This window comes from Rhinolophus hipposideros (assembly GCF_964194185.1).
Source record: "Rhinolophus hipposideros genome assembly, chromosome: 6".
NCBI classification, from domain to species: Eukaryota; Metazoa; Chordata; class Mammalia; order Chiroptera; family Rhinolophidae; genus Rhinolophus; species Rhinolophus hipposideros.
In genome coordinates, this window is record NC_138052.1 from 548,568 (window position 1) to 568,873 (window position 20,306).

Consider the following 20,306-nt stretch of genomic DNA (forward strand, 5'->3'; position numbering starts at 1 on the left):
TCCACTCACCAAGGAACACACCTCATCCCAAATCTAAGCACGAGGAAGTAATGATTAACCATTAGCCCCCTAACAGTCACATGACTACAAGCACTGGGTGCAATATAATTTGTAAATGCTGCTCAGTTCCAAAGGTACCAAGCACTGATCAATTCAACAAATATTTTCTTAAGGTGGCCCCAGGGGCTTAAGGGACCAGAAAGACTGAGCCTGGAGGAGCCAACAAGTAGAAGGATCAGCTCCCATTCTCTGATGTGGACAGTTGAATGCTTAAGACGGCTTCCAGTTCTGTTACAGCAACTTCAAGTCAATGCCCTATGGCCTACACCAGTTTCCCAGCCTCCACTCAGCCCCGCATGTGGAAATCCTGAACTCTAGATCCCAGAACTCTCACCCAGAGCCACGGTTTCATTTGAGGAGGAAACTTTTATTTAGGGTTCCTACACTTGCAGATAGACCGGGAGAAGGCTCCAGCCACAATGGTGATGTTTTGTACATCATCATTTGTAAATGAAGTTCAAGTCCAAGGTTACCAAACACTAATCAAGTCAACAAATCGTTACTGTAAAAGAGCACCAGAGGCTAGACACTGAGCAAGGCTTAGGGTTTGATTAGTCCAGATCCAAAATCTCTGTACAGCCTTGCCCCTCCCCTCATCCTGCAACCTGCCTTGCAGAGGTGGGGTTAGGGGCCATGCTCCACTCCCCAGCAAGCGCTCTGGCTTCAGAGGACACAGTTGTAAAAACACAGTAAGAATGATAGTAGCAACAATGGCAGAATAAAAATCTCTGAAAGTTTGTTCCTCCATAAAAGCAATGAAAACACTAGCAAAAATTGTCAGAATCTACTTTTTCAGAACTCTGTAAATTAACCAAAAATTTGCAGTAACCCAGTGAGCATTTGGTCAAGAAAAACAGTGGAATCTTAGTAAGAATGGTGAGTTTTGTGGTGTTTTAACTTACCCTAGTCCCTAATCCCCGCTCCCTAACTCCATAGCTGCCTTGAAAAATAACAACCCACATTCTTAGTGCCATTCCTGAGAAAGAATGTACCTGCCAAAAAGTACTCCTTGTAAATTGCCGTCACACCCCAGGAGGAGCAGCACAGCTGGCCCCAGTCACCATGACCATAGTCATGAGCAGCAAGGCCGAGACCCAGCAGCTGTCCACTGCCCCCTCAATGCCCCCAGCACTGCCAACGCCAAGCCTGGCACCATAGGAAGTGGCAGCCCAGGTTGCCTCACATTGGCAGTGCCTGCCTGCAGAGACAAGAAGGTTTTGGGAACAGTAAAATGTTCAATGTAAGAAACAGATATGGTTTCATCAACAGGAATGACACCAGGGAAGGTGGGTTTGTACTCCAGACCACCATAAAGAATAACCCCAGGAAGTGCCTTCGCAGTGTAGGAGATGGAGAGACTGTGGAGTTTGATGTTGTTGAAGGAGAAAAGAGTGCGGAGGCAGCAGATGTCCTAGGCCCTGGTGGAGTTCCGGTGCAAGGCAGTAAATATGCAGCAGACCGTAACCATTATAGACACTATCCATGTCGCAGGGCTCCTCCACGCAATTACCAGCAGAATTACCAGAATAGTGAGACAGAGGGAAAGAATGAGGGATGGGAGAGTGCTCCCGAAGGCCAGGCCCAACCGTGCCTGCCCTACCGCAGGCGACGGTTCCCACCTTACTACATGCGGAGACCCCATGGGCGTCCACCACAGTATTCCAACCCTCCTGTGCAGGGAGAAGCAATGGAGGGTGCTGATAACCAGGGCGCAGGAGAACAACATAGACCAGTGAGACAGAATACGCATTGGGCTATAGACCATGATACCACAGGGGCTCTCCTTGCCAAAGGCAGCCTAGAGAGGACAGCAATGAAGAAGACAAGGAAAATCAAGATGAGATTCAAGGTCAGCAACCACCTCAATGTTGGAACCGCCATAACTTCAATTATCTTCAATTATGCAGATGCCCAGAAAACCCTAAACCACAAGACGACAGAGACAAAAGCAGTTGATCCACCAGCTGACAAGCCGTCTGCTCCCAGGGCCGAGCAGGCCGGGCCTGAGTAAATGCCGGCTTACCATCTCCACCATCATCCAGTTTAGTCATCCAACAAGAAATGAATAGAAAATCCCAGCAATAAGAAATGAACAAAATATTGGAGCTAAAGACCTTCAATGCTTGCTTTTTGCCTGTTGACCAGATAACTAGAACTATCTGCATTATTTAGGCAGCATGGGGTGTTTATTAGTTTTACCTAAAGATGTCTCTTTTTGGTTAACGACAAATGTGTTTGTTTTTTTGAAAGCCTGGGTTTTCTCAACACATCTTTAAAAGTTTTTAAATTGTTTCATAGTATCTGGTAAAGTTGAGATTTTTGAGAACTTCATTTTTAATTTGTAATAAAGGTTTACAACTTGACTTTTTTCAAAAAAGTCAACAAACTGCAAGTACCTAGTAATAAACATCATAAATAATATAAAAGAAGGACTCCTTGTGGTTAACTGGGCTCAAATTCATAACAAGAGTCTAGCAGCTGTTGTTTAGAGGGGTCCCTCACACACACTGCATATCAGGGAAGAGTCACAGACTGAACTGCTAGCCTCCTGCACCCTGTCCCTGTGGTCTGAGTTGACCCTGTAAAAGAGAGGTCTTAGGATCAAAATTCCATGAATGGGCTGAAGACCTGTCCCATCCAGCCAGAGCTGTATAACTGTGTCTCCATTTGCATCTTTGCTGATCAATCAAAACCTGTGAAACCTACCAATCAGGACAGTGGCTCTTTGGAACAATCAAACTGTGAGAATTTGGATTCTTCATTTGCACAAAAATGGACGAATCAGGGGTCAGGGGTGGGAACTTCTCGCTACATAAGCCAGCTCCTCCCCTCTGTCTCAGTGGAGTGCCTTGGATGCATTTCACAAGTTTGCAAACTGAGATGTAATACTCAAGCCACCTCGTCTGAGCCACTTCACCTAAGTCTCCTTACATGAGCCACCTCAACTGAGCTGTTTCACAATGGAGCTGTATCACAATTGAGCTGTTTTTACTGAATAAATTCTCTTCTATACTGCACTCACCTATTGGTATTGAATTGGCAGTAGTGACCTTTTGTTGACACCAGTAATGAGGGAGCAGACAGAGCTGGGGTTCTTTCAAAGCTTCATTCCCAAAGAGGAGTTATTTAACCTGATTTGGTCCTCTCTGGAAGACCCTACTGAAAAGGCTTGTCTTCAAGTGACCTCACTCACACATACCCAGTGCTAAAAGCCTTTCTTGGGTAGTGTTTTTCAAATGTATCGTTATCACAGCTGCCTGTGATATCATAGCTGCCATTGCCACAGGCAATGGTTAATAGTTGGGACAACAACAGACTAACCAAAAAGCTTAAAAAGAAAAATTGAGAAATGAGCTGTCCTTAAAGGCTTTGAAAAAAAGCTGACATATTCCTGGAAATCTAGAAAGTCATGCAAATGTCCAGAGCTGTGTGCACACTCAAGAAAGACCTGAGAAGATCCTGCAATCTCACTTCTTAGGCTCTGTGCGAGCAAGAAGTAACGGCTGAGGCAGAGCTGTAAACTGTGTGAATGTTGAAGGTGTGCCCCAACGTGCACTCAGTGCATTCAACAAAGGCTGAGAGACTTGTGGTTTCAGGCATTCCAGGAGATCTCTGACCAATCATTAGGTGACCACTAAACTAAATGAGCAGACTGCAGTGGCCACCAATGACAAAGATACAGACTTCACATAATTACTTCAGAAAAGTCACTAAATAAGCAGTGACAACTAACCCTGGGGAGTAGTCACAACCTGATTTCCAGAGTTGCCACGTTATATTATTTGAAATGTTGTTTTCAGCAAAAATTATGAGACATGCAAAGAAATAGAAAAGTAGGACCCATACAGAGTAAAAAAGGAGCAAGCAACAGAAACTATCCCTGATGAAGCCCAGATGTTAGACTTACTAGACAGACGTTAAATCAACTATTTTAAGTATGTTCAAATAACTTTTAAAAACTATGTCTAAAAAAGTTAACGAGGCTGTCTTTCCAACTTGGGCCTGGCAGGATGGCTCCCGCAAAGTATCAGAGCGATTATTCTCTATGAATTTGTAGCAACCAGATAAACAGTTAACCAAGTTTACTATTTGCAAGTCCTGAAAAGGCTGCATGAAAAAGTAAGACTACCTGAACTTTTTGCCAACAATTCATGGCTCTTGCATCACAACAATCCATCAGCTCACATGGCACTATCTGTGAGGGAGTTTTTAGCCAGTAAACAAATAACTGTATTGGAACATCCTCCCTGCTCACCTGATCTGGCCCCCAGTGACTTCTTTCTTTACCCAAATATAAAGGAAATATTGAAAGGAAGACATTTTGATGACATTCAGGACATCAGGGTAATATGATGACAGCTCTGATGGCCATTCCAAAAAAAGAGTTCCAAAATTGCTTTGAAGGGTGGACTAGGCACTGGCGTCGGTGCATAGCTTCCAAAGAGGAGGACTTCGACGTAGACCATAGTGATATTCAGCAATGAGGTATGTAGCACTTTTTCTAGGATGAGTTAGCGAACATAATTGTCAGCCTTGTACATTAAAAAAGAAGGTGGGGGGTAGGGAATAAAAGATCTCAAATCAATAACTTAACCTCCCCCCTTAAGAAACTAAAACTCAAAGGAAGTTCAATTGAGTAAACTAAACTCAAAGCAAGCATAAAGGAAGAAATAATAAAGATTAGAGCAGAAATAAATGAAATAGAGATTAGAGAAAATAAAACCAGAGGATGGTTCTTTAATAAGATCAATAAAACTAACAAACCTTTAGCCAGACTGACAAAAGAGAACACTTAAATGACTAAAATTAAGAATGAAAGAAGAGAGCTGAAGTTGCAGAAACTTAAAGGATTGCAAAGGAATACTATGAAAAAATGTATGCCAGTAAATTAAAAACCTAGCTGAAATGAACATATACCTAGAAAGATACAAACCACCAAAAACAACTGAAGAAGAAACATAAAATACAAATACACTAGTAACACATAAAGAAACTGTATAGTTAATCAAAAAACTTCACACAAAGAAGAGCCCAGGACCAGATGGTTTTGTTGGTGAGTTCTACCAAATATTTAAGTAGAATTAACACCAATCCTTCACAAAATCTTCCAAAAAATCAACCAGGAGTGAACACTTCATGGATTGAACAACTCATTTAATGAGGCCAGTATTTCCCTAATACCAAAACCAGACAAAAATATCACAAGAAAACTACAAATCAATCACCCTTATGAATACAGATACAAATGTTGTCAACAAAACTGAATCTAGCAGCCTGTAGAAAGTATTATACATCATCAGCAAATAGGATTTATCAGAGGAAAATGAAGTTGGTTTAACATCCAAAAATCAATGTAATAAACTATATCAGAAGAGTAAAAGGAAAACACCACATTAAGTGCAGAAAACACACTTGACAAAATCCAACAATCTTTCATGACTAAAAAGGCCAAAAAAGCAAACAAATAAACAGACAACAACAACAAAAACATTCAACAAAATCGGAACAGAAAGGAACTTCTTCAACCTGATTAAAACCCAGCATTAACATCACACCTATGTTAAAAGACTAAAAACTTTCTCTCTAAGGTCAGGAACATGGCAAAGATATCCAGACTTGCCATTTCTTTCCAAAATTGCACTGGAGGTTCTAGCTAGGACAATTAGATTTTTAAAAAAAATTTTTTTTTAAAGGGAAAAAAAGAAATTCAAGCTATCCACAATACAAAGCAAAAAGTAAGACGTAATCAAAATGGCGGCGTGAGGTGAGCCTCTGAAAAGCTCCCCTGGAATTTACAACAAATGCAACAACTATAACTCCACAAAGGACTCCCTGTGCAGCAGACAGGCAAGAGGAACAGGCCCACTACTGAATTCACCTCCAGGTGGACGAATTGCGCAAGTGGGGGAGGAGGGAGAGGAGAAGTGCGGAGACGGAGCCGCGCGGGCGCAGGACACAGACCTAGCTCAGTGCTCGGAGCCCGCTGCGCCCGGATCTTCCGCAGCTGCAGGAGAGGGAAGGACTCGGACTGCTAGGGCTCCGCTTACGGCCCACAGGGCTGAGGGGGCAGCATATAACATGGCTGAACCCAATGCTCACGACAGAGACCTCGGAGCAAAGACTGAGGGAAGAGGGCTGAAATCGGTGGTTTAAGCCCTCACTACAGAGCAGAGATCCAAAGCCTTAGGCACGGAGACTAGCCGCCCCCTCCCTACCCTCCCAGAGCTCGCCCCGCCCCCACCTGCCCGGTGCTAGAAGCGATAAAGTAGCAGTGTCAGATCAAAGGACAGAATATTTGCTGCTCTGAGAACTGTGGACCGCAGACACAGATTCGCAGCTCAACTAGTTCCGGCAAAGGGGAGGGAGCTGTGGAAGCAGGACCGGCTGTGGTGGTGGTCGCCGCCATTGCTCTGGGCCACCTCTCACAACTCACCCCGCCCCTGGCCCCACCTATCTGGGCGAATCCCTGCAGGAGTAAACAGAACTGCTGAAACATACGGGCTCTGAATCTGGTGCAGAAAGAGCTTTGGAACTTCAAAAGCTCTCCACATACCCACACGGACACTGCGCCCTGTGACCCAGGTGAACTGTTAACAGAGGAGAAGCCCGTCTCCCAGGGAATCGCCCCATTGTGTGAGAAGCTGGAGTAGAGCAGAGAAAACATAGCACTAACGTGTGAGAGAGAGAAAGGCTGCAGTCGGAGAGAAAATGAAACATTCTACCAACAAGTACTGGAAAACGAAATAAAGACCTCTTCCTATCAACCTGTTGCAGAATCCACTCTTGTAGATGTCTAGGAAGAGAAATAATAAATCAGTAATTGCCATGAACAACCAAGGCAACAAGACAGCTCAGAAAGAAAGTGAAAAGTCTCCAGAAAAGGAGCTTAAAGATATGGAAATATGTGACTTAAATGACAGAGAATTCAAGATTGCAGTTCTGAAAAAACTCAATGAGATGCAAGAAAACACAGAAAGGCAGTTTAATGAACTGAGAAACACAACCAAAGAACAACATGAGCATTTTACAAAAGAGATTGAAATTTTAAAAAAGAACCATATAGAATTTCTGGAGATTAAGAACTCAATAGAAGAAATTAAGAATGAAATAACCAGCTCAGGTAGTAGAGTTGACCAGATGGAGGAAAGAATCAGTGACATCGAAGATAGAAACCTGGAAATGACATAGATGGAAGAAGAAAGAGACTTGAGACTTGAAAGAAATGAAAAAACTCTGCAAGAACTTCCTTACGCCATCAGAAAGAGCAATATAAGAATAATGGGCATATCAGAAGGAGAAGAAAAAGAGAAGGGAACAGAAAATATATTCAAACAAATTGTTGATGAGAACTTCCCAAACTTGTGGACAGAAATGGATCCTCGAATCCAAGAAGCAAATAGAACACCTAATTACCTCAATCCCAACAGGCCTTCTCCAAGGCACATTGTATTGAAGCTGTCTAAAATCAATGCCAAAGAAAGAATCCTCAAGGCAGCCAGGGAAAAGAAGACGGTAAACCTACAAAGGAAAGCCCATTAGGTTATCATCAGATTTTTCAGCAGAAACTCTATAAGCCAGGAGGAAGTGGAACCAAATATTCAAACTATTGAAAGAGAGAAATTACGATCCAAGAATAATACATCCAGCAAAGATATCCTGTAGATATGAAGGAGGAATAAAGACCTTTCCAGACATACAGAAGCTGAGGGAATTTTCTAATACATGACCTGCACTACAAGAAATACTAAAGGAGGCTATTAGACCACCATCAACAGGGACAACTTGTGGCAATATAAAACTGGGGAGAGTGAAGGCCTGAACCGGAATATGGGAATGGAGAAAGTAAGTGTGCTGGAGAAAATGGAATACTCTAAATGTCAAACTTTCTATTACATAAACTTAAGGGTAACCACTCAAAAAAAAATCCAGAACTGAAATATATACTGTAATAAAAGAAGAAACACAGGGAAACATCATAGAATACCACCACAGAAATAATAGACAAAAAGAAAAAGGCAAAGACACAATGGAGACACAACCTTACCAGAAAACTAAAGATAGAATGACAGGAAATCCTCACATATCAATAATCACCCTAAATGTAAATGGACTGAACTCACCAATAAAAGGTCACGGAGTAGCAGATTGGATCAAAAAACTAAACTGAATCGTATGCTGTCTCCAAGAGATACCTCTCAGCTACAAGGACAAGCATAGACTCAAAGTGAAAAGGTAGAAATTGACACTCCAAGCCAATGGTACCCAGAGAAAATCAGGTGTAGCCATACTGATATCAGATGAAACAGACTTCAGTGTGGAAAAGGTAACAAGAGACAAAGATGGACATTTCATAATGGTAAAGGGGACTATACAACAAGAAGACATAACAATCATAAACATGTATGCCCCCAATCAGGGAGCACCGAAATATACCAAGCAACTACTAACAGAACTAAAGGGAGAAATTAAGCAAAACACAATTATACTAGGGGACATAAATACATCATTGACAGCTATGGATAGATCATCCAAACAGAAAATAAATAACGAAATAGCAGCCCTAAATGATACATTAGATGAAATGGACATAATTCACATATATAGAGCACTTCATCCTAAAACATCAGACTATACATTCTTTTCTAGTGTACATGGAACATTCTCAAGAATAGACCATATATTGGGACATAAAATCAACCTCAGCAAATTTAAAAAGATTGAAATCATACCAAGCATATTCTCTGATCACAAGGCTTTGAAATTCGGTATCAACTGCAAAAAGAAAGCAGGAAAAAACACAAATACATGGAGATTAAACAACATACTTTTAAAGAACGACTGGGTCAAAGAAGAAATTAGAGGAGAGATCAAAAGATACATAGAAACAAATGACAATGAAAACACATCCTACCAAAATTTTTGGGATGCAGCGAAAGCAGTTTTAAGAGGGAAATTTATATCATTACAGGCCTATCTCAAGAAACAAGAAAAATCTCAAATAAATAACCTCACGTTACACCTTAAAGAACTAGAAAAAGAACAAATGAAACCCAAGGTCAGCAGAAGAAAGGAAATAACAAAAATCAGAGCAGAAATAAATGAAAGAGATAACAAAAAGACAATAGAAAAAATTTAATGTGAAAAAGAGCTGGTTCTTTGAAAAGATTAACAAAATCGACAAACCCTTGGCTAGACTCACTAAGATAAAAAGAGAGAAGACACTAATTAACAAAATCAGAAATGAAAAAGGGAAGTTATCACAGACACCACAGAAATACAAAGGATCATCCAAGAATACTATGAAGGACTATATGCCACCAAATTCAATAACTTAGAAGAAATGGACAAGTTCTTAGAAACATATAGCCTTCCAAGGCTGAACCATGAAGAACTGGAAAATCTAAACAGGCCGATCACCAGTAACGAAATTGAATCAGTCATCCAAAACCTTCCCAAAAGCAAAAGTCCGGGACCAGATGGCTTCACTAGTGAATTCTACCAAACCTTCAAAGAGGATCTAATACCAATCCTGCTCAAACTCTTCCAAAAAATTGAAGAAGAGACAGTACTCCCTAACTCATTTTATGAGGCCAACATTACCCTGATACCAAAACCTGGAAAGACAACACAAAAAAAGAAAACTACAGACCAATATCTCTGATGAATAGAGATGCAAAAATCCTAAACAAAATTCTAGCAAATCGAATACAACAATGCATTAAAAAGATTATTCATCACGACCAAGTGGGGTTCATCCCTGGGGCACAAGGATGGTTCAACATCCTCAAATCCATCAATGTGATACATCACATAAATAAAATAAAGGACAAAAATCATGATTATATCAATTGATGCAGAAAAAGCATTTGACAAGATACAACATCCATTTATGATTAAAACACTTAATAAAATAGGTATAGAAGGAAAATACCTCAACATAATAAAGGCCACATATGACATACCCTCAGCTAATCTCATAATTAATGGTGAAAAACTGAAGCCCTGTGCTCTACGTTCAGCAATAGGACAGGGCTGTCCCCTATCAGCTCTGCATTTCAGCATAGTGTTGGAAGTCCTTGCCAGAGCAATCAGGCAAAAGAAAGAAATAAAAGGCATCCAAATTGGGAATGAAGCAATTAAACTGTCACTCTTTGCAGACGACGTGATGCTACATATAGAAAACCCTAAAGACTCCACCAAAAAGCTGTTAGAAACAATCAACTAATACATTAAGTTGCCAGCTACAAAATCAACGTACAAAAAGTCCATTGCATTCCTATATACTAACAATGAAATTTCAGAAAAAGAAATACAAAAAACAATTCCTTTTGCAATTGCAGCAAAAAGAATAAAATACCTAGGAATAAACTTAACCAAGGCTGTGAAAGACCTATATGCTGAAAACTACAGGACATTTTTAAACGAAATTGAAGAAGACACAAAGAAATGGAAAGACATTCCGTGCTCATGGATTGGAAGAATCAACATAGTTAAAATGGCCATATTACCCAAAGCAATATACAGATTTAATGCAATCCCCATCAAAATCCCAATGGCATTTTTTAAAGAAGTAGAACAAAAATCATCAGATTTGTTTGGAACCACAAAAGACCCCGAATAGCCAAAGCAATCTTAAGGAAAAAGAACAATGCTGGAGGTACCACACTCCCTGACTTTAGCCCAGAAATGAAACCACATAAATATGGACAGATAATTTTTGACAAAGAAGCAAAAAACATACAATGGAGAAAAGACAGCCTCTTCAATAAATGGTGCTGGCAGAATTGGATAGCCACGTGCAAAAGGATGAAACTGGACTGCTATCTGTCACCATGTACCAAAATTAATTCAAAATGGATCAAAGACTTAAGCATAAGACCTGAAACAACAGACTGCATATAAAAAAACATAGGTACTCAACTTATGGACCTTGGATTCAAAGAGCATTTTATGAATATGACTCCAAAGGCAAGGGAAGTAAAAGCTAAAATAAATTAATGGGACTATATAAAACTTAAAAGCTACTGCACAGCAAAATGAACCACCGACAAAATAAAGAGGCAACCAACGGAATGGGAGAAGATTTTTGCAAACAGTGCCTCCGATAAAGGGCTAATATCCAAAGTATACAAGGAACTCATGGAGCTCAACAACAAAAAAACAAACAACCCAATTGAAAACTGGGCAGAGGACTTGAAGAGACATTTCTCCAAAGAGGACATACAAATGGCAAATAGACATATGAAAAAATGCTCAACATCACTAATTATCAGAGAAATTCAAATAAAAACCACAATGAGATATCACCTCACCCCAGTCAGAATGACTATCATCAACAAGACAAATAGTAACAAGTGTTGGAGAGGCTGTGGAGAAAAAGGAACCCTCATACACTGTTGGTGGGAATGCAGACTGGTGCAGCCGTTATGGAAGGCAGTGTGGACGTTCCTCAAAAAATTACAAATAGAATTACCATATGACCCAGCAATTCCTCTCCTGGGTATCTACCCAAAGAATTTGAAATCATTTATCCATAAAGACACGTGTGCTCCAAAGTTCATTGCAGCTTTGTTTACGGTGGCGAAGACATGGGAACAACCAAAATGTCCTTCGATAGATGAATGGATAAAGAAGTTGTGGTACATATACACAATGGAATACTATTCAGCGGTAAGAAAAGATGAAATAGGACAATTTGTGACAACATGGATGGATCTTGAGAGAATAATGCTAAGCGAAATAAGTCAGACAGAAAAAGCAGAGAACCCTATGATTTCACTGATATGTGGTATATAAACCAAAAAGAACAAGACAAACAAATGAGAAACAAAAACTCAGAGACACAGACAATAATTTAGTGGTTACCAGAGGGTAAGGGTGATGGGGGGTGGGAGATGAGGGTAAAGGGGATCAAATATATGGTGACGGAAGGAGAACTGACACTGGGTGGTGATCACACAATGGGATTTATAGACGATGTAATACAGAATTGTACACCTGAAATCTATGTAATTTACTAACAACTGTCACCCCAATAAACTTAAAAAAAAAAAAGAAAGCAAAAAGTAAAACTATCTCTGGTTGATTATCACATATCCTTATATGTAGAAAACCTTAAAGAACACACTCTCCCCCCCCAAAATAATCTGTCACAGCTAGTAAATGAGTGCAGGGAGGTTGAGAATAAAAGATCAACATGCGAAATCACTAGCAATGAGCAACATGAATGTGATATTAATAAAACAGTTCTATTTATACTAGCAGCAAAAAGCATAAAATACTTAGGAATATATATATATATATTTAACCAAAGAAGTGCAAGACTTACACACTGAAAACTACAAAGCATTGTTGAAAGAAATTAAAGAAGACCTAAACGAATGGAAAGATATCCCACGTCCATGGGTTGGAAAATTTAATATTACTAAGATGGCAATACTCCCCCCCAAAAAAACTGACCTACAGATTCAGCACAATCCCTATCAAAATTCCAATTGCCTTTTTTACAAATATGGGCAGGCTGATCCTAAAATTCATATGGAAATGCAAAGGACCCAGAATAATCAAAACAACCTGAAAAGGAACCAAGTCAAATGATTCACATTTCCCAATTTAAAAACAGTACAGAGTTACAGTAGTCAAAACAGTGTGGTACTGGCATACATCAATGGAATAGGATTGAGAGTCCAGAAATAATCTCATACACCCATGATCAATTGATTTTTCAACAAGACTATGAGGACAATTCAGTGGGGGAAGAATAGTTTTGTCTACAAATGATGCTAAGACCACTGGATAACCACATGCAAAAGAATGGTTTTAAAGCCTCATTTCAGGCCACATACAAAAACTGACTCACGATGGACTGAAAACCTAAATGTAAGAGTTAAAACTATAAAACTCCTAGAAGAAAAGATTGGCATAAATCTTCATGACCTTGGATTAGGTAACAGTTTCCTAGATATGACACCAAAAACCCAAGTAATCAAAGAACAGATAAATTGGACTTCATCAAAATTTAAAACTTTTGTGCATTGAAGGACACTATGAAGAAAGTTAAAAGACAATCCACAGAATAGGAGAAAAGATATGCAAATCATATATCTGATTAATGTCTAGTATCTAGAATACATAAAGAACTCTTACAATCCAACAATAAAAAGACAATCCAATTTTAAAATGGGCACCGAGTTTGAATAGACATTTCTCCAAAAATATACAGGTGAAAAGGTACTCAGCATCACAGCCATTAGGGAATGCAAATCAAAACCACAATGTGATACCACCTCACACCCATGGAAACAGACAATAATAAGAGTTAGTGAGGATGTAGAGAAATTGGAACCCTCATACATTCCTGGTGGGAATGTAAAAATGTACAGTTACTTGGAAAACAGCTTGGCAATTCCTCAAAAAGTTTGACATAGTTACCATATAACCCAGAAATTCCATTCCTAAGTATACCAGGGGTGTCCAGAAAATATATACACATGACTTGTATTCATCTTTTGTTATCAGTATATATTGAGTATTATAATTTTAATACATCTTTTTTCCTTTCTTAAAACGTGCATACAGTTTTGGCACCCTCTGTTATGTTCAAGAAAGCGGAAAATATAGAGAGAAATGTTCACAGCAACATTTTTCATGTGAAAACAATTCAAATGTCCACCACAAGTGAACACGTGGACATGTGGAGCCGAGAGAAGCGCTGTGTACTGAGAGCCAGGACAGCCGCCAGGACAGCCGCTGTGCATGGACAGCCTGGTCCCTCTCCACAGTCATGCTGTGCCTGCGCCCACTTGAACCAACTTGCCAGTGCTGACTGGTAACTCTGCAGGAACTGGGCGCACCGGTTTATGTCAGGTTGGATATGAGCCAAAGTGGGGTTATTTACAGCCCGGAATTGGATCAGGCCCTCTATCTCCCACTGTGCTCCACTGGTCAGTCAGAGCAGGAGTTAATACCAGAAACAGAAGAGAAAGAGGGAGCTGAAGAGACATGGTGGCACCCAGCCTGGCCGGTCTGGGGCCAGCGCCCAGTTCTCCATCATTTGTCATCAGCTTCACACCTTGCTTAAAGCCCTGGCGCCATCACAGCCCACATGCTGTCCTGGGGGCTCTGGCTGCCACTCTGCCTGCACCTTGGCAGGCTCCTCTGCCACGGGGAACATGGGGCATACTCCTGAGGGTGGTGGGGAAGGGTGAGAGCATCGTGGTGGTAGAGAGGGGTACCAGTGACAGGCTGGGCCCCTACGCAGGGTGTGCGGTCTGCCTGGGCCTTAATATCCTCCCTGTAGAACAGTGGTGATGCCAAATGTCTCTTCAGCTGGGACATTGTTTTTAAGGTCTAAAGTCACTGGGCTGCTGGCCAGGGCTGAGCTCCTCTTCCCACAGCACGCCCTCCCTAAACACACCCACACTGGGGGCCCCAGCTCAGCCCCACCCAGCTTCAGATCCTCTCTTCCACTGCCTCCCATTGTTTCCCTGTCCACTGGTCACAGCTCCTCAAATGCCTCGTGGCCGCAGCCAGCTCTGCCTCCACTCCCACACCTGTCACCACCAACTGGGCCTGCCTTCTTGGTCAGGTCCTGTCCACGTCACCTCCCAGGTCCCTGGGTCCATCCCCTCCCTATCCCATAACTGTTAGGGACGTAGGAACATCCAAACCTGTAGAAAAATTTTTTATAAGAGTTTATTATAGTGTATCTGAGCCCAACAGAGGATACACCTGGAGGCAAGCTCTCAACAGACTGAGTGAATGCTTCTGAGAATAACAGTTTGCAGTTGCTGTTATGCATTTGGAATAAAGTGAGGAAGATTACATGGAGGTGGGAGCCAGCAAGGTGTAGACCAGATTACAGGACAGTGAACAAGACGATGTGCTCTCCTGAAGGTGGTCGCGCCTCTGAGGGATCTGAAAGGGGGCGCTTCAAAGGTGTGTTAACCTAGATGCACAAGAACCATGGACAGGGCTGCTTAAGGCGACAAAAAGGCTTTTACTAAAGAAGCGACAGGCCTGGGGCGTGACCACCATGACTCGTCCAGTTAGGAGTTTATGGTCAGATCGCCCTGTGCGTTACTTTCTGCCGCTGGACGTGTCAGTTTTATTACAGAACTCCTCTTTCGTCCACACCGCCGGGGAGCAGCCTCCCTCACTGCTGGCCTCCTAACCGCCCTCCTTCCCACCTCTTCCTCAGCAGCTCTCTCTCTACACAGCACCCAGAGGTGAATTTCCAGAGTGCATGGCCCTGCAAGTCACTTTGGGTCACTTCAATGCTCTCCCCCCACTGCCCGCCCTATGGTCTTGCCTACCCCATGTGCGCAGAGCTGCGACTTGACACTGTTGGCAGGGAGAGCCCCTGAGGTGTGTGAGGTGTTCAATGAGAAGGCTGTTTCCAAAGGTCAGCGTGCGTCCAGGCAGCAAGGGACGATGTGGGGAGGATCACAATTCAGGTGTGAAAGCTGTCCTGCTCTTACGAGTACAGTGGACATGGAAAGGGCATGGTGGCATGAAACAGAGTGAAAATGAAACCCCACAGCTTCTAAGACAGGGGAAACCTCGCCCACTCCACAGGCTGAGTCAGATGTCCATCTCTCAGCCAGTGTGGTCCCATGCCTGTGTGTGGAGGGCAGACAAGCCAGGCCTGCAAAGGAGGGCACAAACCTATGCCCACAGACCACTCCCAGCTCGGAAAAAAGATGAGAGAAAATATACCCTGAGAAAAGGAGAAATCCTCTAAAGTGTTCCTAAGGGCATCTCTGAGGAATGGAACTGTGTGTTTTCTTTTTTTCTTTTCATGTTTCTGTTATCTTTCACGTTTCTGGGTTTTCCTAAATCTCCAAGATGAGGAGTATTACTTTTATAAGGAAATATCTGACTCAGTGTTTTCCAAGGCTCACTCTGGTCCCTGTTCCGGCATTTGTCAGGCTCAGGGTGCCCACTGGACCACAGCAGCAGCCAGGGCAGGCTGGCCCCTGCGCCCACCACCCGCCTGCCTTCCCAGCTTCTTCTGCTGGGCTGTCAGCAGACTCACCTGATGGCCTCCACCTCCACGGAAAGCTCAAGGGACTCATGGGCGAAAGGACTCCTGCTGAAGGAACAGAGGTACCTCTGGGTCTCTGATGTGTTTCCTTGCAGGGTGTCAGGGCAGCAGTTGCCAGCAGGCGGCCTGCCTCCTTTGCTGTGCCAGAATAACCACCTCTCACCATCACACCCTCACCTCCACACTGATCTATTTTGCTTCTGCTTCTGTCCCTGTTTTGCTTCGCCTTTCTTTTCCTTCAAAGCTCTGGAGGGTAGGGAGGGGACTAGGCAGCTGGCAGGGGGACCCTGTAAGGAACAGGAGGGCAGGAGCCTCGAAGGTGAGCACTGGGCACTACTTTTGTCAGTAGACCTGAAACGGGAGGATGGGGTAGTGGGCAGCAAAAGGCCCCCAGAGCCCGGGACTACCTAGGTGACAAGACCCATGCTATTTTGGGCTCCTGGGGCCGCCCTCCAGCGATCAGAGGCCGCGTGCCCCTGTGGGGCAGGTGACCACCCTGCGAAGCATGCATTTTGGGGGCTCTGCTTTGCCCTGTGTAGCTGCTCCTATTCCTCCTGGGCGCTGCGTCCCCGAGACCCTTTTCCTAGCAAAGCCACAGAGGCTCCTCAGCCCACAAACCAAGTCAAGGGGTCACGAGAAGAGCATTCTCCTGCCACGGCTCGAGTCACGCACCTGAACCCAGCCACGTTCCAGCAAGGACTGCGGAGGCCAACACTGGCCAGGCAGCGGTGGACATGTGGCCGGCCTCATGAGTCATTAGGCCTCTGAGACCTCAGTTACCTCATCTGCGAAATGGTAATGCGGGGCCTGAGGGTGGAGGCGGTGGGGCCCAGGGCAGTCTGTGCTTGGGTGCAGTTCTGGCCAGGACCCCACGCAGACCCTCTACTCCTGTGGCGCTGCACCACTCCAGGCTTCAAGAGGAGACAGAAGGCTGCAGAGTCCAGGCCCCCCATGACCACACAGCTGGGGGTCAGGGCAGCCGGCGAAGCCCCAGCCCGGGTGGTGGCGCTTTGCCCTTTAGTTGTGTGAGACCTGTGGCAAGTCCAGGAGCCCCTTTGAGCTCTGGTTTTCCTTTAGCGAGGGGATAATGGTCTCCACCGCAGAGGGAGCCTGTGGGGTGGGCAGGAGTACCCCTGACCTGCCAGGTTCTGCGACCCAGGGAGCCGCAAAGCTCGGGCCGGGACGGGGCGGCTCAGCGCAGCGAGAAGGGCGCGGGGCGGGGCGGGGGTCTGTCCCCCCCAGACAGACGCCCTCCGTGGACGGCGTGGATGGGGCCGTTACCTTCCCGTCATGGTGGCCGCGCGCTGAGCCAGGTCGCCTTGGACTCCCGGAGCCGCCGCCTCCGCCGCGGGCGCCTGCGGGTCTGGGCAGCAGGGAGACGCCCAAAAAAGGCCAAGTGCGGCCCCGCCCGCCGCGCAGCAGGCGCGGGGCGTGGGCGGGGGGGCGGGGAGCGCGGGGGGGGGCGGGGGAGCGCGGGGGCGGGGGAGCGGGGGGGGGGCGGGGGTCAGAGAGGGGCGCGGGGGGGCGGGGGAGCGTGGGGGTGGGGGCGGGGTGGGCGCGGGGGGGCGGGGGCGTGAGCGGGGGGGACGGGGGCGTGGGCGGGGGGGGACGGAGGTCAGAGAGGGGGGCGGGGGGGCGGGGAGCGCGGGGGGACGTGGGGGGCGTGGGAGTGGGGGCGGGGGGACGCGGGGGGACGCGGGCAGGCGCGGGCGGGGGAGCGGGGGGGGGCGCGGGGCGTGGGCGGGGGGGGACAGGGGTCAGAGAGGGGGGCGGGGGGGCGGGGAGCGCGGGGGGACGTGGGGGGCGTGGGAGTGGGGGCGGGGGGACGCGGGCAGGCGCGGGCGGGGGGGGGCGCGGGGCGTGGGGGGACGGGGGTCAGAGAGGGGGGCGGGGGGGCGTGGGAGTGGGGGCGGGGGGGCGCGGGCAGGCGCGGGCGGGCGGGGGGGGGCGGGGCCGGGGGCGGCCGGAGGCTCGCAGCCCGTGCGAACCCGTCTATCGGGACACCGAGCGTGGCGTGAGGCGTGGGTCACGGCCTCCCGCTGGGGCTTCGTGTGCCACCTCCTGAATTCCCAGCATAGCTTTCCTTTAAAAGGGAGTGAAGTTGAAACCAACGCGCACGAACCCCCCCAACCCCGCCCCGCCGCCCCGGAACGTGGACACTGGCGGGGTTTAGGGGAGTGACAGAGGGGCGGTGCTGAGACCACCCCCCGCTGGCCTCCAAGCCCGGACTTCGCACCGCGGCCACACGTTTCTGGGCGCTGACCTTGCCCCCCACTCCAGCAGCCCACCTCCTCCTCCCCCGCCCCCGCCCCCGGCCAAGGCGGAGGGGCGTCCCTCTGAGCCAGGAGCCGAACTCGACAATCTTAGGTACCAGGTCAGTGCCCTCCAGGGAAATACGGGCTCGTCCGAGTCCGTGAGCAAGCCCCCCTCGGCCAGCAAAAGCAACTTTGCGATGACAGAACCAGATGCTGGAGGTGGGGAGTAGAGCCATGTACTCCTTTGTAAACAAACAATAATATGAACGGAGCCCATTTAAACTGCAGCCAAAGAGCCTTCCCAGAAGAACCGCCTTGCTCCTCTAATGCCTCAAACTTGTGGGATGTTACAAATAGGACAAAATAACCTTTGGACTGGGACTAAAGCAACCTTGTGTCTCAAAAACCTGTGTGCAAGGATAAGAAAATTATTATGACTATTGGACTGAAAATGTAAAACATTGTTGAGAGTTAGAACCACTATGCAGCCTATCTGCCCCTACAGCAATGCCGTCCTTCTATTGATGGAATTGTTCCTCTTGCTCCCTCTCTCCTAAACACCCCTGGCCTTTGTCTCCCAATCAGAACACTATTTGAGCTTCTGTTTGAGTCAGTGCTTCGGGCACAGTTATTCTTATTGATCTCAAATAAACGCTTGTTGCTTCTCACTTTGAAAGGCCTTTTATTTTTAGGGTAACACCTTCCTATGCTGAAGTGCTATTGATAAACTAGAGAAAAGCCATTAAAGTGACCTTGTAACATAAAACCATTTAGAGAATCTACTCTGAGGAAAGTGTTAAACGGACCAAAGCCCTGGCTCTACCTAAGGGTGGTGGAGTGTAGCTCATTGACTGGCCGCAGCCCAAATATGACACTGTGGGTGGGGCCGGAGCCCAGCAGCCTGATATGTTAACCAGCTGAACAGCATACAACTTCTAGTTCTGGCAATAGGGACTCTCCAGTAGCAACCCACAGATAAAATAAACAGTGGAGTTCAGAAAGCTGTTGACAGTAACATGCAGAGTCAGACTTACATCTGCAGAAACAAGGTTGGAAAAAGCACCCGTTCCTAAGAAGCTTGTATCTTGGAAGTAATGGGATTTGCAGTTGTTAGTCCTTTTGCAAGTGTGTCTTAGCTGATTCTGTTTGACTAAAACTTGATGGTTGATCAAGCATAAGGTATGGATGCTTTCTTGGTTCATCTGCCTGCTTAGGAGAAATGCTTTCCATAATTGCAGACGCGGAAGAACAGGCATGCTGGGAGCTATGCACCAGTTGCCCTGCCAGATGGTTAGTTGAATATTGGGGTCCTGTGGTAACCAAAGAGGAAGAAAAGTAGAAGGCAGCACACCAAAGGGGATCTGCTCTCTCCTTGAGGGGCCCCCAGGCCTGCCTTCCAGCCTGGAAGCCTCCCTTTGTATGGTTGCTGAGCATGTAAGGGTCTGCCTGTGGCCAAACCAGGGTCCTCTGCTGCTCACCGGTCCACCCAGTCTGCCTTACCCCTGAGCCATTAGCACACTCAGCGAGTGCTGCGTGGAGGCTGTGGGCATCGTGTAGCCCCTGGAGATGTGGGCCACCGTCCTCCTGTGCAGCCAGAGGTCAGATTTGCAGGAAAGAGCTGGCAGTTGCCTGGCAGCGGTCCTTCGTCCATTCACTCCCTCATTCATTCACTCACCACCCATTCATTCAAGAGTATTTACGCTACACAGGCATCGGAGGTACAAGAGTGAAGAAGAGGACGAGGGCCTTGGACTCACCAAGTTTAGCTGGGGCGGGGACAGACAGTAAACAAGTGACCAAATATGTAAACATGATTTTAGCTAGGGACAAGTGCTGCAAAGAAAAGGACAATGTGGGGGCTGCTTTAGAGTGGAGGGGAAAGGAAGGCTTCAGAAGAATGACATTGGAGCGAACACCTGCACGAGGGAAAGACCCAGCAGAAGGAA

At 45.8% G+C, this 20,306-nt stretch overlaps 1 protein-coding gene and 1 pseudogene across 3 annotated transcripts in view; one reads left to right on the forward strand and one right to left on the reverse strand.

Annotated features, from left to right (window-relative positions):
• The window catches only part of LIMS2 (LIM zinc finger domain containing 2), a 43,121-nt gene extending 25,621 nt beyond the window's left edge, over positions 1-17,500 (reverse strand). The window contains exons 1-2 of one of the 2 annotated variants that reach the window (XM_081052746.1): positions 17,387-17,456; positions 16,097-16,153 (exon numbers count right to left, since the gene is read on the reverse strand). In XM_081052746.1, coding sequence (XP_080908872.1) covers positions 16,097-16,153; positions 17,387-17,397 — 68 coding nt within the window. In that variant the 5' untranslated portion in view covers positions 17,398-17,456. Of the gene's footprint in view, positions 1-16,096; positions 16,154-17,386 lie in introns of both variants that reach the window. The other variant, XM_081052747.1, reaches the window with a different exon arrangement.
• Positions 1,135-2,071, forward strand: LOC308499386 (Y-box-binding protein 1-like; annotated as a pseudogene). Its single transcript has one exon. The product of its transcript is annotated as a Y-box-binding protein 1-like (transcript).
• Positions 17,501-20,306: the final 2,806 nt, after the last annotated feature.